At 33.9% G+C, this 18,003-nt stretch overlaps 1 protein-coding gene across 3 annotated transcripts in view; it reads right to left on the bottom strand.

The window, feature by feature from the left end:
* The window catches only part of SGK3 (serum/glucocorticoid regulated kinase family member 3), a 155,290-nt gene that overhangs the window by 27,276 nt on the left and 110,011 nt on the right, over positions 1–18,003 (bottom strand). For all 3 annotated transcript variants that reach the window (XM_074206870.1, XM_074206869.1, XM_074206867.1), the window contains 8 exons: positions 17,532–17,619; positions 10,438–10,487; positions 7,305–7,362; positions 2,931–3,014; positions 2,715–2,846; positions 2,258–2,370; positions 1,571–1,607; positions 1,352–1,438 (listed from right to left, as the gene is read on the bottom strand). In XM_074206870.1, the coding sequence (XP_074062971.1) occupies positions 1,352–1,438; positions 1,571–1,607; positions 2,258–2,370; positions 2,715–2,846; positions 2,931–3,014; positions 7,305–7,362; positions 10,438–10,487; positions 17,532–17,594 (624 nt within the window). In that variant the 5' untranslated portion in view covers positions 17,595–17,619. The remainder of the gene's footprint in view (positions 1–1,351; positions 1,439–1,570; positions 1,608–2,257; positions 2,371–2,714; positions 2,847–2,930; positions 3,015–7,304; positions 7,363–10,437; positions 10,488–17,531; positions 17,620–18,003) is intronic.

The following is an 18,003-nucleotide window of genomic DNA, read 5'->3' on the forward strand; positions in this document are numbered from 1 at the left end:
TTATGTGACTTGGCCAGGGTCACACAGCTAGGCAATTATTATGTGTCTGAGACCAGATATGAACTCAGGTACTCCTGACTCCAGGGCCAGTGCTCTATCCACTGTGCCACCTAGCAGCCCTGATCTACTCACTGTTACACTAATGAAAGTAATCAATTTATTCCATCAAATTTTTCACATTGCTTTCCAAAGTTCTCTTTTTATGTTCATTAAATTTATGCCTTGAATCTGTGGTACAGTGTATATAGTTAATTACTCTCTGCATCCTCCAAACTCCACGAGGCAAGGACTATCTTTAAATCCCTAGGACAGCACACTGTACAAAACAGTCTCTAGATAAGTGTTTGTTGAATTGATTCCTAGATAAACCATCCATCTCTTTAAACAGTACAATCAATTGTTAAATAATCCTCTGACTACTAATCTAGTTAATTCAATGTTCTAGTTAATGGAAAAACAAGTCAATTTTCAAAGAAAAAATATAATCAAATATACTTACAAAAATATAAAACATACCTTAACACTAAAATCATACTGAACATAATCAAACATTTTTATATTTTGAAGACACCCTACACAAACACTTCCCAGCCTCTATTTCTACACTATAGTATCTGTACTTTGGCACTCTGCATCATCTTTGTATATTCCCCTTTCCATATTGGACTTTGCCCTAGAACTGTTCTGACCTGATAGGAAAATAAAGTAAACCTTTTCTTCCCTGAAACCAGGCATTAATTTCCAGTATCCATATCCAAATTCCATATCCAAACCATGGTTCCTTAAATGCTTTCTTCCCCTCTCATTACCAAGGTCCTATTAGGAGTTTTCCTAGAACACAGGCCTCTTGGAGGGTAGGGACTATTTTGCTTGTTTATATTTTCATCCCCTGTTGATCATTTGCAAATGTCAATCATCTGAGCCTTACAACAACCCTAGCACATATATTTAAAGCTTAATAATAATATCCAATATCCATATATATCTAATAATATCAATCCTTCCATCCATACAGGATCATTATGAGCAAACTAAAAGATGCAAAAGTGCTGATTCACAAGAATGATTGTTAACTGATGGCAAAGGGAAGAAGGAGGAAAGTCACATATGATGACTATAACAAAAAAAATTTAAAGAACAACAATAAGATTATTTAAGGGGATTATAAATATGGAACACTACACTTTTTTGATCAGTTTTGCTCAAATATCAAGATTTGATATTGGTCAGTTCTGATAAGACTTCCTCCCTCTTTTATTTTTTGTTATAAGAGATAGTTCACTGGGAGGAAGAAGGGATATAATAGGAAATATACTGATTTTAACATGCCATGTGAAACATTTTTCCTTACCTCTGGTGTTCCACAAAATGTCGTAGTTGTGTCAGATATAGCAATCCCTTCTTTACATAAGCCAAAATCTGTTAAAACGACATGCCCCTGTCAAGTAAAGGATATTAGTATAATGATACACATATATAAAATACAAATACATTTTAAAAGAATTTTGGGAAAAAAAAATAAAAAAAATTTTGGAATTTACCTATGAGGAAAAGAAAAACCCATACTTACTATTGAGTCCAAAAGAATGTTTTCTGGTTTTAAGTCCCTATTCCAAAAGAAAAAACAGATCTCTGCATTAATTACAATGTTAGATATCAAAGAATATTTTTTAGAAAGATTTTATTTATTTTGAATTTCACAATTTCCCCCCAATATTGCTTCCCCTCCCCCAACACCTCCCACAGAAGGCAGTCTGTTAGTCTTTACATTGTTTCCATGGCATATATTGATCTAAGTTGAATATGATAAGAGTTAAGGAAGAAAAATAAAGTATAAGGCATAGCAAAATTACATAATAAGATAATTTTTTTAGGTTTTTTTTCCAAGGCAATGGGGCCACATGGCTAGGTAATTATTAAGTGTCTGAGGTCAGATTTGAACCCAGGTACTCCTGACTCCAAGGCTGTTGCTCTATTCACTGCACCACCTAGCTGCCCCCAAGATAATTTTTTTTTAACTTAAAGGTAATAGTCTTTGGTCTTTGTTCAAACTCCACAATTCTGTCTCTGGTTACAGATGGTATTCTGAATCACAGATACCCCCAAATTGTGCCTGATTGTTGCACTGATGGAATGAGAACGTCCATTAAGGTTGATCATCACCCCCCCATGTTGCTGTTAGGGTGTACAATGTTCTTCTAGTTCTGCTCACTGAGGTCAAAGAATATTAATTACAAGTAACACATATGAAATTTACCTGTATACTATTTTTATGGAATGCAAATAGCCCAAAGCACTGGCTATTTCTGCAGCATAAAATCTGGCTCTGTGTTCTGGAAAGGACCGCTCTCTTTGTAAGTGAAAGAAAAGCTGTTAATAAAAAAAAAAAAAACCCATGCTAAGATCAAAGTCGAAAGTACAATATGAAAAGTACATATGTTTTATAATTCCAAGGGCTGAATTTATTGGCATTATTTTTAACCATAAAGTTTCCTGGCTAAGTTTAGCCCCAGAAAGAAGGCATGAGAAAATGTTCCTCCCTCTTTTTATAGATGTGATATGCTGCTTGACTTTTCTTGAACTGCTTTTTTTTAAAGCTCAAATAATTTATAAAGATGACCTAGAAAATATAAATGAGATTAAGAAAAGCACTTTTTGTGTCTAGCACAGTATTTAGAAATGCTACCAATAGTAAGATTATATGCAAAACTTACCTCCCCTCCATTAACAAAATCCAAAACAAAATAAAGCTTTTCAGTTGTCTGGAATGAATAATGTAATCCAACCAAAAATGGATGCTTCACATTTTTCAAGAGCACATTACGTTCAGCCATAATATGTTTTTGCTGGAAAAAATGCAAAGAATCAACTTGCAACATACACTAAGAACAACATCTTGAGAATGACAATATAAAAACCTTTTAATTTACCTCTTTCCTCTTCAGAACAATTTTTTTCTGCAACACTTTGACAGCATAAAATTTTCCATCTAGTTTTCTTTTTGCAAGAAGAACCTATCATATTTTAAGATAAAGAAATAATTAGTTTCTGACATTTTGTTAGTAACAATTTATTTTGTTTGAGGCAATGACATTAAAAGATGAGGCATTAACATTGGCTTTGCCACTTTACCCTAAGGTCCATGGGAGTTTTTCATGTGACATGTAGTTGAGGGGAAGCTAGGTGGCTCAGTGGATGGAGCACCAGCCCTAGAGTCAGGAGGACTAGAGTTTAATTCTGGCCTCAGATACTTAATATTACCTACTTTTAATTTAATATTACTGTGTGACCTTGGGCAAGTACTTAACCCCATTGCTTTGCAAAAATAAAAAAAACAACAACAAAAAAACCATGACATGTAGTTGAAATCTTTTGTGTTGTTTCCCCATTACAATGTGAACTTCTTGAAAATGAACATTATATGATTTTTCTATTTGTAAATCCAGCTCTATGTACAGTGCTTTGCACATAGTAAGTGCTTAATGTATGCTTTGTTGTTTAATTCATTCATTCATTCACCAATAAATGAAAAATCTTAACTGGGAAAAAACCCCTAGATACAAAGTAACTGAGGTAACAGTTTGAGTTCTGAAAAGTGAAACTTTCTGATTTTACTTGCCTGATTTCCTTCCTTTTTCCTTTACACTAGATGGGAAGACTATCAGAAGAATGAAGTTCTGATCCTCTTCTACACAGTAACTTTTATTAGTTTTTAACAATCTAATTTTCGCTTATTAAAGATAAATGACAAAGTTAACTGGAACTTGGAATAAGTAACATTTCTCTTAGCAAAATCCTAAAAAACTTTTAGAACTACATTGGAGCTTCTAAGTTTTCTCTCAGAATTTGTATTGGAGTAAGAAAGAGAGAGGTGATAACACATCTCTCCTAATTACATTTTTCTTTCAAACTAAGGTTTGAGGTTTAAGCACCTTATTCCAGAAGCAGTCTGCTAAGGCAAGGGATACTTAAGCATATTGAACACCCTTAGTTCCACTAGTTTAAGGAAGTTTTAGAGACAAGTATAACAGAGAAGGAATGGGGAGTAGAGGTGGCTGAGTTCCAGTGAGCTGGTGTAAACTTATTTGTCCTTTGTTCTCAAAAAGGACCACTGACATAAAGGAAGTAATAAGATGACATGCAAATGAACTGTATTTAAGTGAGGAAGGGTAGCGCAAAGTCGCCAACCTTACTTTCTCCTTGGTGAGATATGGATCTGGTGATGGCCCTGATGAAATAGGATACTCAGGTCATTTTAAGCTTCTTTAACAGCCCTGGAGTCAGGAGGACCTGAGTTCAAATCCAGCCTCAGACATTTAATTACCTAGCTGTGTGACCTTGGGCAAGTCACTTAATCCCATTGCCTTAAATTAAAAAAAATTTTTTTTAAAGATCCCTATGGGATACATATGGACTTAGAAAAATCACACGTTAACACTATCACTTTTTCTGCAGTATTTTAAAAAAATTATTAGCTATTTCCCAATTATAGGAATAATGTGGCTACATATGGTCTGATAGATTTCTACAGTCTTGTCTAACTATGAAAGAAATATCCTATGCTTGCTTTATAAAGACAGCCTGAAGCAAAGTCAGATCTAGAACCTACAAATCCAAATTCTCAGTCTACTTGTGCTATTTCACATTGAAGACTGTGATCTGTAAATATTAAAATGCTACTGAAATGTGATATGTTCCTACATGGCAAGGATTAATCAGAAAAGTGTCTGCTGGTAGTATGATTTAGAACTCCTCTACCCCCACCCCACACTCCACAGAATATTAACTAAAACAAACCTTGAAAAGTTAATCTAATTGAAACTCCAAACTTCACATGAAGAAACTGAAATTATTCTTTAAAAATGGCTGAAGGTAGAGGTGATTATATGAGAAATTATTTCTTCTTGCATGAATGTGTAAAACATGTATTAAATACTCTCCTTTAATCCATTGCTCTCCATCATAACTAAGTTCCTTTTAATTAATCTTCTAAGATTTCAATTCTTCTTTTCACTCATCTAATCATGGTGTCTTCCACTAGAAATGTTATCAATTGCTCAAAATGAGTTATTTGAACTTCATTTAGTTCTTAACCTCTAACAGATTCCAAATCTTCTGGGATCATATCATTAACATTTCTAAATATATCTGAACCTCAGTTTTCTCCAATTAAATGAAAATACTTGACCTTCACCCCCAAACATGGATTAAACATGCACAATGAATGATTCTGCTTGTTAATTTCTGAGATTGCAGTTATCCTGCTTTGTACTTCCCCTTTTCAAAACTTTCCTTTTTTCCCTCAATGTGACAGGAGACCAATTGCTATACCACAAAGGTTAGGCTAGTCAGGCAACATCTACTAAAGTCCTTTCCATATAAGTGAGGCTATTTTTTTCCCTAAAAAGGCAATAAAATCACAGTTAAGATTTGACTAGTCCAGGGGAATGTAGCCCAAACTGTTGCTTTGTTGATCAATTAAAGCATAAAAAGATTGGCACAGGAGTAGAAGCTAAGTGGGCTGACTTGGAGCTGGGATGAATTCAAATGACCAATTCTATCTTTTCTGACTATCCTTTACAAGCTATTAAGTAAACTTCTTTTATAAAATAATGGTCTACAAGCCAGTTAGTCAATAAGTATTTATTAAGTATTTACTATATATTTAAGTGCTAGTTATATTTAAGTGCTAGTTAGTACTATGCTAAGCAGAGTACTGTGATAAGAATACTAGACTTAGAGCCAAGAGTAACCTGGGTTTGAATCTAATCATTTCTTTAGTTGTAAAGCAAATAATGGATCTTTTCTCTCTGTAGTATGAAGACAATAATACCCTTAGTACTTATCTTGCAGGGCTGCCATACAAATCAAATGAAATAACATACACACAAATATTTAAATGCTCTGTAAAATTCAACTATTATTACTTTTTTCAGTTTTTTTACTCACCTTTATGTGACCTTCTTGAGGACAAATGCTATTTTCAGCTTTGTCTTTGAATCTCTTAGAGAGACAAAGGCTGTAAGGCTAATAAGTAGAAAAGGGGCTAGTGATTATTTCCACTACCAGTATTACTGGAATATTTCAAAAGGTCATTTATAAAAGACTTAAGATCAGGGCAAAGATCAAGCATGACCCTAGAAGACAAATGATGAAAGCATACTTCTCCCTTCTTAGCAGAGAGGGGATGGATTAGAGGTACAGAATGAAATAGACATTTTCAAATGTGACCTCTGTGTGAATTGGTTTTGCTTTGATTAAATACGTTTATTTTAGATAAAGGAGGTCTTTTATTTTGAAGATAGGAGAGTTGTGTGTGTGGGGGGGTAATAGTGAGATATAGTAACAGGTGGGGATAAAAGAAATCAATGAAATTTTAAAAATCTATAAGGGGTCAAAAAAGGAAGTTGAGAAAGAAGTACAAACAAGTAAGGCAATGTTGCTAATGTGTACTGGAAAAAAACAAAAACCGAAGCCCTGAATAACAATCATTTCTATAGGCAATTTTTTCTGTTCTTATCTATGAAAAAGTCTAAGTCCATAAAAAAGAGGGAATATTTTAATAGCTAATTTGGACTATTTGGAAGTTGGAACCCCTTTCCCCATAAAAACAATGCTAGAAATAATGACTACGTTCCTAGGCTATGCCATAAAAAAATTTTAGCTCATTATTACTTTTCATCTTATTCAATTTGGTGCAATGTGCTAGCCTGTCAGATATTTTTGAGTTCTGACTTTGACTTCGAGGGCATCTAGTTTTGTGTCATCTGAAAATTAAATCCTTTATCAAAAGCTTTGATCAGAATATTAAAAAGCATAGTGCCAATCTCAGATCCTTGATTCACTCTAATGGAGACCTCCTTCCACAGACATCAAACCATTCTAAATTCATCTAACATTACTATCAGCAAGTCTGAATCTCAGCTTTTCCATAAAAATAGCATGAGAGGCTCTATCTATATAGGCATTTATATTACCAACCTTGCGAAAAAAAGTATGTAAGTTTAATATAGCATACTTTGTGTTGTAGTCAAGTTCTGTTACTCCCATTTTAGGGTTTCCTTGACAAAGATACTTAAAGTGGTTTCCTTTCTTCTTATCTCTATACTGCTCTATGACCCATGTGAAACAGTGCCTTTTATTAGAGATATGTGCATATATTTTATATTTCCTACCAAAATGTGTCTTACAGGAAAAAACTGCCTTATAAAACCTTGTATCCCATATAATTTCAAACACAAGAAGGTGCTCACTTAAGTTTTTATTCAATAAATTTACTGAATAAGAAAATAAAGACAGTTTACCTTGCCAAAGCTGCCTTTTCCAATAACTTTTAGGAAATCAAAATCTGTTGGTTTGGCACTGAAACAAATTGAGACACACACACACACACACACACAAAAGATTATTAATTTCAGTAAAAATAATGCTGACTCTCCTAAGTTACTTTGAGTGGCTTATTAGCACTGAACAGTATAATGTGATGGTTTCAGATATTTATAAAATATTTAGGAATGTCTTTAACTAATAAAACCCAGTATGTTTTAAGATGGTTAATCTAAAAAAAATTTAAATTTCTTCTTATTACACAATGACTATAACAATATAAGTAAGAACAACCCACAAAATAATTTTTAAAAAAATATAAAGTTATAAAGAACAAACCTGACCCCAAAAATAGATATGAGGAATATATTCCCATTCTTTGCTTTTGCAGAGATATGGAGTTCCATGGGTGTGAAAGACTGCATATAATGTCATATTTTTTAAAAATATATTTACTGATTGTTCAGAATTTTTTCTCTCTCCTAAGAAAATGCCTTATTATAAGGGAAGGCTCTTTGGGCTGGAGAGAAAGGGATTCAGAGGGAAATTGGGGCAATGTAAATATAAAATCAATAAAAATTCACTGATATATTTTCATTCTTCATATTTTTTAATCAATTCATTAATCAAGTATTTATTACTACTATGTGTCAGCCCCTATGATAGGTAGTAGAGATGGATACACAATCAAAGATGGAAAGAATCTGTGTGTAAGGAACTTATATTCTAATAGAGAAGACAACAAGTACATACATGAATATTTGTAAATATAGCCCAAATAAAAAAATAATAAATTCATATTTAGTCAGACAAAATAATTAAATATAAAGAAATTAGGAGGGAAGATAAGATGAGCATCTAATAGAAGATGGTGCCTAAGCTGTATAATAAAGCGAGAGAGGGATGGAAGTAAGAAAAGTGCTTCCAGACATGTGGAATGGCCCTCAGACAGGCACTTACAAAGAGCTGGAGGGTCATTGGAGTGTGAATGAGAAATAATGTTCATGGAGGCTGGAAAGGCAAGTTGTGAGCATGTTGTATAAGGGCTCTAAAAGTTAAATAGAGCAGTCTGTATTTTATCCCAGAGACAATAAAGGGACACTGCAGTAAAATGTAGAAGAGTCTGCTCAGGCAGTATGTAGGAGGGTGAAGATCAGGGACTAGAGGAAGGAAGATCAATGAGGAATCTGTTGTAGGATAACCTAGCAGAGAAGGGAGGAGAACCTGACCTAAGGTGGAAGTTGGGTAACTAGAAGGAAGAGATTCCATAAATGTTGTGAAGGAAGGAATGGTAAGCTTTGGCAAGTCATTAAATATATAGGATGAGAAAGAGAGGAGTCCAGAATAATGCTAGGAAGAATCCAGAGAATCAAGGAAAAATGATGGTACTTCTGATAGACACCAAGAAATCTGGAATTAGGGGAGGGGAGGGAAGATAATGAGTTAAATTTGGAAAGTAAGATACATCCTAACTAAAAGTAAAATGCAATTATGGACATGCAGATAAAAAGAACCATTCAAAACCACATTTTTCTTTTAAATATTTTGACTCTCCTTCCTCCAATCAATTTTCAGGTAAAGTGATAATCGGCAGAGTTGTAGGTAACATAAGATGCTGGAATTCACTAAAGTCACCGTCAAGTGAGTTTTCTTATGCTACTGGTAGAGTTGTAAACTAATCCATCTACTCAAGGAACAATTTATAATTTATGATAAAAAAAAACCAGCTAAGATGTCAAGATGTCCATTCTCTTTAGTCCTGGAATCCCAAAACTAGGCATATATTTCAAAGAGGTCTAAATCTTCAAGGCAGCACATTTTGTAGTACCAAAAAAATCAAACATGTAGGGGCCTACTGATAGTGGCCATAACAAAGCCCACTATTAATGTGCTGTGCCATAACAATGAGAATTAGAAAACATGAACTGAAGAAGAGTGAAGTAAGCAGAAGCACAACATAATGCAATGTAAATCAAAATAACAAAACAAAACTCAATAAGGTATAATTATATTGATCAAACTTTTTGGTCCCAGATGAAAAATGTGAAAAAGTCTCTTCCCTTCATTGAAGACATGGGGGATGGATATTGGATACAGTGACAGCTAGTTGGTTTTGCTGGTCTGGTTTTTCCCCCATCTTTCTCTTAAAATTTTTGTAACAAAGGAAATGGCAGGAAGAGGTTTTTAATCAGAAATAAATGTGTTGTTATGGTAGCTAGGTGGTGCCACAGTCCAGGAACCATTAGGCCTGGACTTAGGAAGACCTGAATTCAAAAATGATTTACTAGTATGAACCTGGGCAAGTCACTTAAGCTGTTTGTCTTTGTTTCCTCAGCTATAAAATGGGGATAATAATAGTATCTGTCTCCCAAAACTATTTTGAGGATTAAAAGAGATACCTATAAATTACTTAGTATAGTGTCTAACATGTCATAAGGGCTATATAAATGTTTATTCCCTTTTTCACTAATGTATAAAAAGTCACCAATAAAAATAAGTAAATAAAAGAAATTGAAACATCTTTTTTAAAAATCCCACCAAATTCTTCCAAAGCATAAACCTTTTACTTTTTCTGATAAAAAAGGGAAAATTGTCTCCTAAAACAAAAACACATTTTTTATTTAACCTGCATATATAATTATAGTCTAAATTATTTTATTCCCATTCCAATTAGAGAAACAAGAATTTGCCAGCCATATTCTGTTTAACTTCAATTTGTAAGGCTTTAAAATTGCTACAGGGATTAATAAAATTTGGCATGGCACACTAAATAATTTATAGAGCACAAAAAATGTATGTAAAATATTCACTCTCACTCAAATATTATCTCTGGGGTTTCCTGTTAAACTATTATAATCATAAAAATGTATCTTATTTTTAGGGACAGCTTGAAGGTGCAGTGTATAGAGCACTGGTCCTAGAGTCAGGAGGACCCGAGTTCAAAAACAACCTTAGATATTTAATAATTACTTAGTTGTGTGACCTTGGGAAAGTCACTTAAACCAACTGCCTTATTAAAAAAAAAACAAAACCAAAAAATTATATATTGTTCTTAAATTAAGACCCTCCCATTCAACAATAAAAGGATAGTATGAAATAAATTAAACCTACTGAGGATTTCCAGATGGTCCCAGGTTGATGTTCTGTGAGGTAGAGTGTAGCTGTTTGGGAAGAGAACAATAATATTTTCAATTAGCAAGGCTGATACCAATAAAAAGTCACTTAAAGAATACATTTTAAATGCCTCGGGGGGTTTTATAAATCTGGCATCACTAAGATTTATCAAGTCAGAAACATCTCAAGGCTTTATTACCAACTAAATAGATCAATTTCTTATAATCTCTCTGTGAGAAGTTAATAGTTAACAGGCACAAGTTAATGGAATAAAGTAAATTTCTGGTAATAATTTAGAACATCTTTTCAGATCTTTCTTCTTTGAAAATGTTCACTAAGGAGGCAGCTAGGTGATGCAGTGGATAGAACACTGGCCCTGGAGTCAGGAGTACCTGAGTTCAAATCCAGCCCCAGACACTTAATAATTATATCTAGCTGTGTGGCCTTGGGCAAGTCACTTAACCCCATTTCCTTACAAGAAAGTAAAAAAAAATGTTCACTAAGATTATACAGTATTGTTTATGAATTTGACAATTTGGATTCAATAACCACTGGACCAAAATGAGGTCTTAAGAAAAAGTGATTCTTAAATAAAGTCAATCAGGCTTCAAATACACTCATTATATATTAAATAGATAAAAAGAGTAATTCAGTTTATATACCAAGACTTTTCAAGGATGTGTATATTTTGCTTAGAGACAAGGAAAAGGTTTAAAAAACTATGGAATCAGTGATCTTCAAAGACTCCCACCTCCTTTTGTTGTTAGCTCCTAGGAAAATTCAGTCAAACAATCAATTTATGTTTGAGTAGGTATTTGAATAAGCATTTGAGTAATATATACTGTGCTCAAGTTCTAATGAAAACTGCAGGATTTCAATTTAAGAAAAAGAGACAAGCACTCTTTTAATCTACAGTTAAATAATCTCCCCTTTTTAAAGAAAGAACAAAATTTAATATAATTCAAATTACATTCCAATAAATATTCTTTAAATTCCAAATTTCTAGATTTTTGTGGTAAGTTTTGTAATACAACAAATTTGTTGTGATGCAACAAAATTCCAGGTTAAAAAATTAATTGACAAATGATTTATCTTCATCTTGGTATCTCATAGCCCAAGAGTGTATACATAATAGATTAAAATAAGGTTTGTTGAATATGATTTAACACTATAGTATTATTGTTTTTATGGAATACCCAAAGAAATGTCATATATCCTTTTATATTTAAACACTCAATTCCCACAGAATTTGAGCTATGGTGAAAACACACTTGACTCAGGAAACCTGTTTGAGTATCAGTTCTTATAGACCTTGCCAAGTCACTTAATTGCCGAAGTTCATTTTTCTGATTCATAGAACAGAGCTAAGAAAAGGTGTACAATACAGAAGGAAGCTTTTTGTAAACCCAGAAGCTAACAGAAATTGAGCTAGGGCCAAAACTGTATGCTGCACAGTTTAATAATTTTAAGAAATTTTTCTACATATTTTTCCTTTTACATGTAAAGAACGTTTTTAAGATTCATTTTTTGATATAAAATTTTTACTTCCAAATTTTCTCCATCCCAAGAACAGTAAGCAATTTGATTGGTATAGGTTATATATATGCAATAATATAAAACATATCATAAGTCTTTTGTCTTGTCTAGTATCATTATATTGCTGAGAAAAGCTAAGTCGATCATAGTTGATTATAGTGCAATGTTGAAAATAACTGTGCATAATGTTCTTTTGGATCCGCTGATTTCCCTTTGCATCAGTACATGTAATACTTCACAGTTTTTTTCCAAAATTCACTTGTTCAGCATTTCTTTATAGTACAATAGTATTCCATTACAGTCATACACCACAACTTTTTAGTTATTCCTGAATTGATGGGTATCCCTTCAGCTTCCATGTAATTGTGCTTTTAATGACAAAATAAAGGCAAAGTAAACCAGCTATTCCTTCATCTTTTTTTCCAGAGGCTTATATAGAGAATTAAGTGTGCCTAGATTATTAAGCAATCAATTATTAAGTACTTATCATTTGGTGGTCACTGTGTGCTGGATACTGAATAAACAACTACACTGAATAGCACAAAGCCTTTGAATAAAGAGTTTATGTGCTAATGAGGGAAGGACAGTACATGTATAAGTATATGCAGAACAAATACAGAGATAAAAAAATTAAATAGTCCTGCCCTCAAAAGAGTTTTACATTTGATTACAAATATAAAGGCAACATAGCCTTATAATTTAGGATTAAGCTTAATTTATTACCATTTGAATATTTTATTTCATAGAAAAACATCTATGTAACAATTAAAAGTTACACTGGAAAATAATTAGAAAATAAAACTAGCCATATCATCTTTTGTCTATACTCCTGATGTACTAGAAAGAATACTGGAATTGGAGGTCAGAAAATCTCAATATAGCTATGTCACCCGAAATTGGCTATATTAACCAACCTTGGGCAAGTCACAATTTATCTTAGTCCTACTTCACCTGTAAAATATAGATGATAATAGTTCTATTTTTTTCACCTCAAGGGGCATTGTGAGGACCGAATAAATACCTGTGAAAGCCCTTTGTAGTCATAAAGAGCTATATAAAGTAAGCTATTACAACTTTTCAGGAATGCATCTAATTTGTAAAGTCAGGTCAAGTTGTAAATTATTAAAGAAATGAATAACATGACATTCTGTCACTTAACCTGTCTGGTTAAAGTTTTCTTATCTATTTTTTAAAAAGGATGGATCTGACTAGACTGTTAAAGTTTGTTCTAGTTCAACTTAATTTACCCGTGTGACTGTAAGAATCAGTAGAGTTTGTAATTATAACAACAACACTTGGCTTCAAGGAAAATAATGATTTATGAGAACTATGGATATGAATTATTTTATTTACATAGTATTTATATTTTAGGCATGGCACTTGATTGATGTGTTAGTTCTTTTATAATCTTTATTATAAGGAATAAATTGTTAGGTGTTGGAAACAAATGTATAAAAACAAGACACCCACAAAGTTCTTTACAGAAAAAATGCATAGCTCTTTCTTAATAAAGTAATTCTTATTCAAAATATTAAAGTGAGTACAGAATTTTAGGGGAAAAAATGATGATTTTATAATTGAAGAAACAGGCTTCCCTTATCAGAGATTAGGCAACTTGCTCATGGTTATGGAGTTAGGGTCAAAACAGGATCAAAAGCATCCAGAATTCTAAAAACTCTTTATTCTTCTTCATCCTATGATCATATAGAACATCCAGATAATCTATTACTACACTCCATCTCTATGGGCTGTGATTACCACATTCCCTCCCTGTTCCCAATCCCGAGGAAGTTCAGCGTTTTCTTTTCTTTTTTTTTTGAGGGTAAGTGAGGAGAAGAGACTAGACTGCTGATTTGTGTGAATTCATCTAGGTAAGGAAATCTCAGCATATTAGTCACAGTCTATAGTCTTAGAGAGTTGTCTGTGGCACTAGAAGGTCAAAAGATTGGCCTATAGTCATTCAGCCCATACGTAACATAGTGTAGAACTAGAATCCAATTCTTTCAAAGTCTAAGTTTGATGGTCTATCAACTCTGCCATGCTGAATCTTATATCAGAGCTTTCTAAAAACTAAATAAGTCACCCTAGCATCAAACAAAACCAAATTAATAAATTAGAAAACCAAGGATCTAAATAGTACTTTTCTTATTTCCTGATACTTTGAGAAGTAATATTTTTTTTTTAGTTTTTTGTTTTAGTTTGTTTTGGTTTTTTTGCAAGGCAATGGGGTTAAGTGGCTTGCCCAAGGCCACACAGCTAGGTAATTATTAAGTGTCTGAGGGTGGATTAGAACTCAGGTACTCCTGACTCCAGGGCCGGTGCTCTATCCACTGCGCCACCTACCTGCCCCGAGAAGTAATATTTTAAAGAAGCTTATAACCACAGTTAACACAGACTTATTCATGTTAAATAAAATAATTTATATTTACCTGGAAGATTAATATACCCAGGGTGGTAGGCATCTTTGTGACATTTTACAACAATTATTCAAGTCCAAAATAACAATAAGCAAGCAATGTGTCACTTTTAATACAGAATTCCTCCGACACCTCTGTCATTTGCATCTTATTTGATTAAGGAAGAGGAAGAAATAATAAAGTATTTTTATTTAAGGGGTTTTTCCTGGTAGCAAGGATGTGATCAAAATTCAAAATAACATTTTGAAGGTTAGCATGACCCTTTGACCCAGCAATACCACTACTGGGTCTATACCCTGAAGAGATGAGAAAAAAGGGTAAAAACATTACTTGTACAAAAATATTTATTAGCAGCCCTGTTTGTGGTGGCAAAGAATTGGAAATCCAGTAAATGTCCTTCAATTGGGGAATGGCTTAGCAAACTGTGGTATATGTATGTCATGGAACACTATTGTTCTATTAGAAACTGGAAGGGATGGAAATTCAGGGAAGCCTGGAGGAATTTGCATGAATTGATGCTAAGTGAGATGAGCAGAACCAGAAAAACACTGTACACCCTAACAGCAACATGGGAGTGATGTTTAACCTTGAAGGACTCGCTCATTCCATCAGTGCAACAATTAGGGACAATCTGGGGTGCTCTGCATTTGGAGAATACCATCTGTATCCAGATAAAGAACCGTGGAGTTTGAACAAAGTTCAAGGACTATTCCTTTTAATTTAGGAAAAAAACCTGATATCTTATTGTCTAATCTTGTTATCTCTTATCCTTTATGTTTCTTCTTTGAGGATATCATTTCTCTCTCATCACACTCAATTTGGATCAATGTACAACATGGAAACAATGTAAAGACTGGCACACTGCTTTCTGTGGGGGGGGGAAGTGAGACTGGGGGAAAAACTGTAAAACTCAAAATAAATAAAATCTTCAATTAAAAATAAAAAAGGGAGAGAAATTGCCTAGCTATGTGACCTTGGGCAAGTCACTTTAACCCCATTTATTTGCAAAAACCAAACCACAACCAAACCTCCAAAAGAAGGGAGATATATGATTAGATCTGTGTCTTAAGATTATTTTGGCAGCTTTAGAAAAGACAGATTGGGGGGGGGGGGAGGACAAGAGTCAGATTAACTGGGAAGAGATTTTATTAGACAATAAGATTCAATAAGGGCCTGAATTGGCAGATGGTGGTCATGAAAATAGAGGAGTAGTGGATGATGGGAAAGATGTCACAGAGGTAGAATCAGTACTGACAAAAGACTGAATGTGAGGGGACTGAAAGAGAGGGCAAGAGTGAAGGAGACTTCTAAAAGGTGAGAAACTCTCAGAACAACTAAATGAGAGTTCTCTCAATAGCAGTTTTAGAAGGAAGTAAGCCAGTTTTTTAAAAGACTTGCTGATTTTGAGATGCTAACATGTGAAAGAGAACAGGATAGATATTAGGGTCAGACCATAAATCTATGTTAGTTATTTGTGTGTAAATGATAATTAAATTCATGAAAGCTAATTTTCCAAGTGGGTCTATCTTAGATCCCTGAAGAATACGCATAGCAAAGGAGAAGGAAGTATATAACAATAATATGAAAGCGCAGTTGGGTTAAGAAAAAGTCGAGAAAGAATGGCACCATATAAGTAAGAATTTGTGAGAGGAAGGCCCATGGCCAATGTTGTAAAAAGCATCAGAAAAATCAGGGGAGTTGAAACCTGGGCTTATTGGATTCCCTGGTCAGAGAGCTGTTTGGATACAAAAGCAGGGAGAAAAAAGGAAATGGAAAAAAAGGAAGTATATTCATTCTAGCAGGCTGGCAGTAAAAGAAGAAAGACATTTGGAAAAATCAAGAAAACAAGCATTTATGAAGTACATACTATATACTGGGAAATATTCTAAGTGCTAGGGATACAAAAAAGGACAAAAACAAGCAAACAAATATCAAACCAAACACAGTTTTTGCCTCAAGGAGGAAAGGAAACCATGCAACAACCCTAAACAATTTAAGAGCAATACAACAAAGTGGAGCTAATCAAAGTTAGGCAGGGAAAGGCATTAAATGAAGGAGCCTAGGGAAGGCTTCAGGCAGAAGTGTGCTTGACTGGAGCAAGGATATGAAAAGGCCAGGCCAAAGCTACAAGAAGGGAGCCGGTGAGTGAGGAAGGCAGAGAGAAAAGGCTCGACTGGAGAAGGAGTTCAATTGTGGCTATGTTGAGCTGAAGATATCTCTAGGAAATACAATTTCAAGAGTTGAAGAGGCATGTAGGGGGTGCTGTAGTTGAGCTTAGAGGAGAGCCTGGGTGGGGCTGGCAGTCACCTGCAGAAGATGGTGGGGAAACTCAGGGGTGCAGATAAACTTGCCAACAGAGAGAGCAGAGGACTTCAAAAAGAGAAAAGGAATAGCAAAGAACCTTGGGGAATACTCTCGTGGAAAAGGACATTTTGTTGAGCTATGGAGCAAAGATCCAGCCTGTAATGTCCAACAATCAGTCAGTGAAAAGGGAGAAAGGAGGACTCATTACATAAGAGCTGGAAATCATCTGCATAAAGATGCTAATTGAACACATGGGATTTATTGAGAGACTGGGGAGAAAGAATAAGGTCCAAAGTAACGAAATACAGTATATCCAACCAGTAAAAGAAAGTGAAGGACAGTAAAACATTAAGATATGTCTATCAGAAAAATCTAAAGAGGGAGTGTCTAAATCTAAAGAGAGCAGACAATAATATCAAATGCTATAGAGATGAAGACTGATGAAAACTTAGGAAAGACCATTAGGTATCTCAATTGAAGGGATCCAGATCATGTCCAGTAACAGGTTTGTTTGTTTGAAAGAACCATGGTGATGTAGGCATGTTTACTGGCAGTAGGGAAGGAGTCAGTGAATAAAGAATTATCAAAAATAGGGGTTGGGGACAAAGAATGTTCCATGGGGCAAAATAACAGAGGAAATAGAATACAAGAAACAAAGGAAGAGAGGATGTGTGGAGATGATAAGAATTTCTAAGAGACAGGGGAGAGGAGGGTACTAACAGCAGACCTTAATTTTTTTACAGTTAAGAAGCACAGACATATACCAAGTGTATTTCAGGAATGAGAACAGTTCTCTAAATGATGGCTTTAATAAATATTTGTCCATTTTATTACCTTCTGAATACTTCTTTCATCCTCATCTTCAGAAGGATCTGATTGATGTCGTGGACTGTCCATTTGAAGAAATGCTCTGACATCTGGACTAGAAATAAAAATTATCTTTGTTATAATACTATTCTTTCTTTTCTAATTTCTAATTCCTTCTTTTAAAAATATTTTATTCCTATTATAAGTGAAAAATGTTAATGCTTTTTTAAATTTGAGTTTTAATTTCTCTCCTTCCTTTCTCTCTTCATTAAAAAAAACAAGCAATTTTATATTAGGTTATATGTGTGATGTTGAGCAAAATGCATTTCTTATATTAGTCATATTGTGAAAGAAAACACAGCACTCCCCCCAGATCCCCCCCAAAACAATAGGAAAAATAAAGAAAATGACTCCCCTTAATCCCCCCCCAAAAGACAACAGGAAAAATAAAGTTTAAAAAAAGTATACTTTGGTCTGTATTCAGACTCCATCTTTCTCT

The sequence above is a fragment of the Macrotis lagotis genome, chromosome X (genome assembly GCF_037893015.1).
Source record: "Macrotis lagotis isolate mMagLag1 chromosome X, bilby.v1.9.chrom.fasta, whole genome shotgun sequence".
In the NCBI taxonomy this organism is placed as follows: Eukaryota; Metazoa; Chordata; class Mammalia; order Peramelemorphia; family Peramelidae; genus Macrotis; species Macrotis lagotis.